The 7,303-nt window shown below is 36.8% G+C and overlaps 1 protein-coding gene across 2 annotated transcripts; it reads left to right on the forward strand.

Annotated features, from left to right (window-relative positions):
* The first annotated feature begins 438 nt into the window (after positions 1-438).
* On the forward strand, positions 439-6,790 carry LOC116261225 (uncharacterized). Of its 2 annotated transcripts, XR_004174253.2 has the most exons (4): positions 439-650; positions 1,698-1,866; positions 5,983-6,087; positions 6,580-6,790. XR_004174253.2 is itself a non-coding variant. In XM_031639881.2 (3 exons), exons 2-3 carry the CDS (start codon positions 1,744-1,746, stop codon positions 6,637-6,639), a joined length of 183 nt encoding a protein of 60 aa, XP_031495741.1. In that variant the 5' UTR covers positions 439-650; positions 1,698-1,743; the 3' UTR covers positions 6,640-6,790. The 2 variants fall into 2 exon arrangements, 1 of the variants encoding a protein (XP_031495741.1); XM_031639881.2 differs by lacking the exon at positions 5,983-6,087.
* The last annotated feature ends 513 nt before the right edge of the window (positions 6,791-7,303 follow it).

A 7,303-nucleotide genomic window follows, 5' to 3' on the forward strand; every position in this document is an offset into this window, starting at 1 on the left:
ACCTGAGTCACATCGATGCAGTTGTGGCAGCCAAATGATCGCGTCCATGTCACGCACCTTAGCCTAGCCGGCTAGCCACATCGTAACTAATACTTATATTTAAATAGCCTTAGCCCTTTTGTGCTATTATTTGTTCTCCTCAAGAGCTTATGCACTTCTTTATCTCAATGTTTAAAAACTCGCCGAGTCGACCTGTTGACTCGGATCGAGTGGTTCTTTTACCGAATCAACCCCATAGGCAGACTCGTCCAATTGTAAAAGTCGGCCTCATTCAGCCAAAAAACGTTCGATTCGGCCATGACTCGGGCGAGTTCCACGTGCGACTCTCCTGTCTCATAATGACTCGGGCGATTTCAAAATGAACAAGTCATTAATGGCAAGGCTAGAAAAGCTTATACCAAGGCTATATATGAGTCTTATACTAAAAATAAAAGAAACCCAATAAGGTTTTTTCCTCTCTTTTCCGCCGTGGGAGTTGAAGGAGAAACCCTCCATTTAGTTCTCTGCTGTGAGGGTTGAAGGATTAACCTTCTTTTTCTCCGCCTTCAAGCAAAATTCAGTGTCAACTTCTTTCATCCTTCGACCGATTCCAATCGCTGCAATGACTCCGATGACGGCACCAGGATCAACAAGAAATCTGGTGGCATAAGGTAGTATTTGTTTCTGTTTCGGTTTCTGTTTCTGTTTTTTTTATCCATTTTACCATTACCCCTTTTTTTTTCTATTGACTATCCGACTATATTTCTCCACTTTCTCGCTCCCCACACATTCCTGGCTCTCTCTCTCTCTCTCTCTCTCTCTCTCGCTCGCACTTCTTCTAGCGTCTGTTTTCTTTCTACACATCCCTTTTTAGATTTATTGTCGCTAATATTTCTTAAGAAAATTGTCAGCAAAACTCGGCCAAGTCACCGAGTTGACGCGCGGAATGATGAGTTGCATATGGACGCATCGAGTCCCGAGTCAATGTTTCCAAATATTGGTTTAATTGTTTTTTCAAAATAACTGACACCTTACAGTTTGAAGCTTTTACGCTCAATTCAAATTTGGGTGTGGTGCTTTGCTATGCCTCAATGCTTTTGACAATATTAATGGATGTACATGTAGGGCTTCTTGTTACGGATTTGGCACTCCCGCTTTGTGGATATGGCGATAGTAAAGCCTAGATCTCCACTTAAATGTGATGTTTCTTTCATTTGTCAAGACTACCATAATGTAAAATTTAAGCCAAGCATGAGCCTTTTTAGTGGGAGCCTGACACTGGCCATGGAGATCGCTGACCATTCAATGGATATGATACTCTCGACAGATGTCCAGTTTTGGTTCATTTTTATATGCTGCTTCATCGTGCAAATTTAATCAGATTTACACTTTTACTGGTGGGAGATGCTAAAAAAATTGTGAATTCTTCTATTCTGTAATTCTCCCCATTGTCCATAATTCTATGTTTCTGTAGCTGTTGATAGATAGGCTGCAAGATTATCTAGTGCACCCTAATTTGCACCCTTGAATATTAACTAGGTCCAAAACTAAATCCTGAACTATATGCTGTGGGCAGTGACCTAAAACTTTAAGACAAGTGAGGAAATTAAATAGTTGGGGTGTGCTCATTCACATGTTGCATCCTGTTTTTTTCTACTTTGCTTTATGATTCCCATCATCTGTCTACTGACTATTTAGTTTTCTGCATTTTGCCGCAGATTTTCTATGTGACAACCAGAGCCAAATTTCGAACTTGATGAGACAATGCCTCATAGGACGCGACCACTGACGGCGCTTTTAGTGTTTTTAGGAGTGAATGTTGCTTTAGTGTCTACAATTACTCCTGTCTATGACTTTGTTTGCTTCCATCCTTATTGGGAGAGACGGGTATCATTCAAGTCTCAACTTTTAACACTCCATGTTCCTCTTAGTTGCTTGAATCAATTATTTTTTTCCTTTTTCTTTCCTGTCTTTTCGTTCCACATAAGCCATTCATTTCTCCTCGATTTGCATATTCTTATTGTCCTTACTGTATGTTACAATCAGTTTTAAGACCAAAATGCATTTAGTCTATGTCATATGTCACACAGATGGGATGTGAGTCATGTGACATACCTCCAAATCATGAGTGCCGGCACGTGTGTGTGTGTGTGTTTTTTTTGTGTGTCTGATATATGTACACAAAACAAATTAATGATTAATAATTAACAAGTTATGATTTTATCAGTGATTCAATAAAAAGAAAGCAAATTGTTGGTTGCCATACCCGCACCCGAGTCATATCGATTGGAGTGCAGCGACTATTCTGAAGAATCCATGTGACTACAAAGACGATTCGAGTGCAACGACTATTCTGAAGAATCCATGTGACTTACAATGCATTATGCTTAGATACAGGAATGAACGTGTAATCTAGCTGTTGCTGTGTACAGCTCTCCTGCTTGGTGGTTATGCTTACCAGAAAAACTGCCTAGGCTATGGGAAAAATACTACCTGTTCCACTTTGAAATGCTCATGTAGGGGAATATGGCTGGGTCTTTTCTCTTTCTGGGAGATTGGGCAACCTAGGAAAAGTACTAATTCTTCCAATTTGAAGTGCTCAATGTAGGTGGCAGGTTTGCCATATTGCCCACATCCACTGTGCTGTTTTTTCCTTTTTTTAGTTATTACAGTGAGAAAACTTCACAGAGACTAGTCTTTCATATATTTTTCTGTTTGATACTGAGTGCAAGGCTAAGTTTGAATAACTCAAGTAGAGGCTTCTTGAATGTACTGGAAGTTGTGCTCTTTGCTTGAAGGCAAGCATTGAAGTGGAATCCAATGATGATTCATTAACTGGTCCAAAACAAAGGCATAACATGTCTATTTCAAACCATTGTCACATATATCCTGTACGGCTATTATACGGCAAGGAATTTCTCGGGTATAATATAGCAAAATTGTATATCTCAGGAATATCTTGAGAAAATCTCGGCAAATTTTTAAAAAATTAAAAAAATCCTGAAAATTATAAAATATAAAAAAATAAAATAAATCATAAATTAATAAGAATACGAAATTTTTTTATATTTTAGAATTATCTTTTTTAAAAAAATCATCTTATTGTCGTTTTATACAGCTGACTTATTTTTCGTGTATTTAATGTGTCTTTTTCGATTAAGACGGGATATTTGTGACATTGTTTCAAACTGCATGTTGCTGATTTTGTAGATCCATGGTGTGCGTAGGTCACATGGATGGATGCAGATATAGGACAGACCACTCTTGTTGATTCAAGTGTGGGTCGCAGACTTGCAGGCATTGTTGGGTGATGAGATTCTTGAAAAAATATCACAAGCTTTTGTTTTACCATTACTAATGTGCACTGCTACAGCTTACAGCTACACTTTGCTAAAGATTGTCACAATACTAATGTGCATTGTTCTTAAGAAGCAGTGAGGTGAGGCAAGGTATCAGGGCACTCATCAAGGAAAATCTAGGCTTCGAGGCATTAAAACAATGTTGTAAAAAGCGTATCGTAAGCCATGTCAGTCCGGCCAATAGATATATTGTATCGTAAAGTATCGTAACGTATCGTAAATTTATTTTTTAATTCAAAAGAAAGAAAAATTAAAAAAATAGAGAAAAATCAGATAAATCAAGAAAAATAAAAATTATGTTTTTTTAATGAAAAAACATGTTATACATAATGACAGGCATATTATAGGTATGAAGTTACTTCACAAACATTAATAAGTGGTTATAATATCATATAGTAACAGAACATGATCTAAGACATCAAGAAACATAATTTATAAGATGATCTACATAATAACTCATAAGCAAGTCATAAGATCCATGACACATCAAAAACCAAGTTTTGTGTACACTATACATCACATCACAAGACAAAATTGTTCAATGTTAATGCAAATAACAAATGAAAATAGCTTCATTAATAATCTTTATCATCTCATTCTCATTTTCATCTTTCCTAGAAGATATAAACCCTCTTTATCTAAACAAGAATCAATCATCCATGCATAAATCTGCTCTCAAATTGACAATTTCATGGTAAAAATTAGTTTGAAAAAGTGTGTTTTTAGCCCCTTATTTTTCAAAATAGACATGTATTGTGCGATACGGGGTGTATTGCCCTGTATCGTACGATACAAGCTGTGATCGCACGGTACATGCGATACACATACGATGCATCACCTGTTTACAATACAGGTGGTGTATCGTATTGTTATTTTAAAAAGTGACAGTATGTAACATAAGATACAGCCCCATATCATACGATACGTACAAAACTGCATTAAAATGTAGGCTTCAAGACTAAATAGTTAGCACGTATGTGAAAGATCTTGTAGCTCATGCATCTTTTACATTGGGTCTGGCATGAACAGTTCATTCAGTAGGTTTCCTTAATGCATGTGGTGGACCACTAAATTTAAATATTAGCATATTCTGAAGAATAAATTGATTTTTCTATATGGCACTAAAACATGTGTTTGTATTCAATTACTTCAATGAATAACATGATGTATAAGATGGTTCACAGGTGAGACCAACAATTCAAATTGCAACTTTTGGTAATTCTCGGCAACCCATGCCGAAAGAAATCCACATCCTGCTGTGTGATTGGAAAACAACATTGTAAAATAAACAATGCAATAAAACAAATAATTTTAGTTCCTAAAAAAATTATGAAAATTCATATGTACTTGGCATAATGTCTTCTCCGTGCAATGGCCATATCCATACCAAAAGGACCATTTGCTTCCCTATAAATTGCCAGCTGGTCAAACATGGGACTTCTAGTTGCCATGTCTAGCATAAGTCACGTAATCCATTCATGCTACCCACACTTGATTTCTGTATTGTTGTTAATATCTGTATAATCATAATACAGTGTGGGGTTTATGTATAACCCAGCTGCTTGCATTGGCCAATGTCTTTATGTATTTCACTGTTTATCAATGGCTTTATGTATATAAGAATAATGTGCTTCTACATGGTTGGCATCCACCTATTATTTTAGATGCCAAAAGGGAGATTATTTTTACAAAAATGGTTTTTTATACTGTGAACCTAAAAATCTATAGACATTACTTGATTTGCTCCCTGAAAATCCATATATATATTCCAAAGCCAGTTAATAGCTATCAACCGATCATCATGCTTCAACTAAAGGATGCTATTTTTAGAGCATATTTGGCACCTGTTCATAATTTAATGAAAAATGATTGTTTTTCCATACTTGCTTGCAACTGCATTGCATGCTGGTTTCTATGTGCTCCATCCATCTCTACAAACATGCGTGGTAACTCACTCATTTGACTCATGAATACTCTGGAGAGTCAAAATCTGAGAGGAAATGCAAGCCTATGTACGTCTTCTTCTCATCATAAATAATGATTGGCCATGAGAATATTTAAAAACAACTAACTCTTTTGCCTTTCTAAAACTACCTTTTAAAGAACACATTTCTCCTATATTCTCTAAGATTCAAATCGATATAAACTGCAGCACGTGGAGTCCAGTATAAAAGCAGCCTTCTTCTACTAATACATGAGTTTGACATAATTTGATGCATAGTTTGTGATTATTGTCAACATCTTTTTCTCTGGCAACCTCATCAGTAACCTTGTACAAAAGGTGACAGTAAATTTGCATCCTTGACGTGCCTGGATGTATCGATTGACCTAGAAACGTCATGCCAATAGGGCAGTCTGTCAAAAAATTGATCAAGGATTCAAGGCTCTTCCTTTCTCATATACCCATCCATTTAACATTACTAAAGATCTAAGTTTTGCCCTTTCCTCTTTGTGTTTTGCCAAAAAGTCTTGTTTTTATAACTTTCTTTTCTCCAATAGAGGCTCTCTTCCATGATAAGACGATGAATTCACTAGGACCAAGCTGTCCTTTCGCCTCAATCATCATCTGAATGTGTTGTGGTCCTTTCAATTTTCTTTAATTTATTTTCTAAAGTGGTTTGTATTATTTGACTGCTTTCTGAAGGGTCAGCTTAAGACCTTCAAGTTGGAGGTGGCCTAGCATTCACTACTGAGGTCGCATCTTTTGCATAACTTGGTGGACCTCTGCCTGAGCCTAGCTTCCATTAAGGTTGGATTAACCCCACCTTGACACAGTTGTTGAATTGGTAATAAATGAACAGACTTCTTTAAAGGATTCAGTCTTCTAATTTACTGTTGTTTCAATGTTGCCTGCTTTAGTGACCCTTTGGTGTGACAATTTTTGGAGCTTAGGAGTTACTCTTTCTGTGCGCCTAGCTTTTGGAACTCGTTTTTGGCTCCATTTCTGTTCTGAACTTCGCTCTTAGCAAACAGGTTGTTAGATTTAAAACATTTATTTACTTTTATAAAACTATAAAAGTTACATCTTTCTCCTTGTGGATTTAGCAATTACTACTTGCACATTTGGCAAATTTACATGTTGTGAGCCTCCACTCTCTGGTTCTACTTATGCTTCAAGTTTGGAAACCAGTGGTGGAACTGGAGCATGAGGTTCTTACGTTTGGTCCTTTTAGTTGGTCCTGCTCCTCTAATGTTTCCTAAAGGTTTTTTGAACTGATGTTGTTGTTACTTGTGTGTACAGAGGGAATCGCGCTGTAAAGAATGGGAACCTGCTAATGAAAAGAACGCAGACACTGGTTGAAGGGATCATATCAATCTTTTTTTGCTGCTTTCATTTATTTGCTTCCACCAAATGATTTTGATGTTGTTTAGGTTAAACAGCTTTAGTTATTGAAAACCAGCTTTAGATAAACCCATGAATCATCATCTATATGAAGCACATTTTCACATAACTACCATTTGCAAATTTCCCAGCTTCCTTGATGCAATTCCTTCTTTGGTTCTAAATTATTCATCAATCCAGACTGGAGAATCACAATGTCTGCAGATTGGGTAGGAACTGTGATGTTGTAGCAGGTGAGCAATAGCTTAGGCACCTTTCTTAGCTAGGTCTGCAGACTGAGTTCAATACCGTTGACATGTTGATATTGGAATTGTTCACTGAGCTGAAATAAGGTACATAGACGTATTTATTCTTTGCTGACAAAATTTTATGTGTCGGAAAAACTTCGGTGATGAATCTTTGGGAGAACGTATTGACTTCATCATAGGAAATTGGCCAAAAATGGCATGAGATGAGAAATGGGAAATCGTGCGTAAGTGGTTCTTATTATCTTGTATCAACTGAAATTAGTTTGATGCAGGCGTGTACTAGTGAGGTTAGTGTAGCTAAGTACAGGTTGCCAGTCATGCTTCAGGTTGTAAAATTGAGTTCTGGTGCCCTTAAGGAAAAGTCAGTGTTAACT

This window comes from Nymphaea colorata, chromosome 9 (genome assembly GCF_008831285.2).
Source record: "Nymphaea colorata isolate Beijing-Zhang1983 chromosome 9, ASM883128v2, whole genome shotgun sequence".
NCBI lineage: Eukaryota > Viridiplantae > Streptophyta > Magnoliopsida > Nymphaeales > Nymphaeaceae > Nymphaea > Nymphaea colorata.

What these genes read in the sequence shown, in the direction of transcription:
- LOC116261225 (XM_031639881.2), top strand. Translation starts at nt 1,744, where the DNA reads ATGCCTCATAGGACGCGACCACTGACGGCGCTTTTAGTGTTTTTAGGA. An exon ending in ATCCTTATTGGGAGAGACGG is followed by an intron (nt 1,867 to 6,579) that starts GTATCATTCAAG and finishes TTGTGTGTACAG; the next exon opens with AGGGAATCGCGCTGTAAAGA.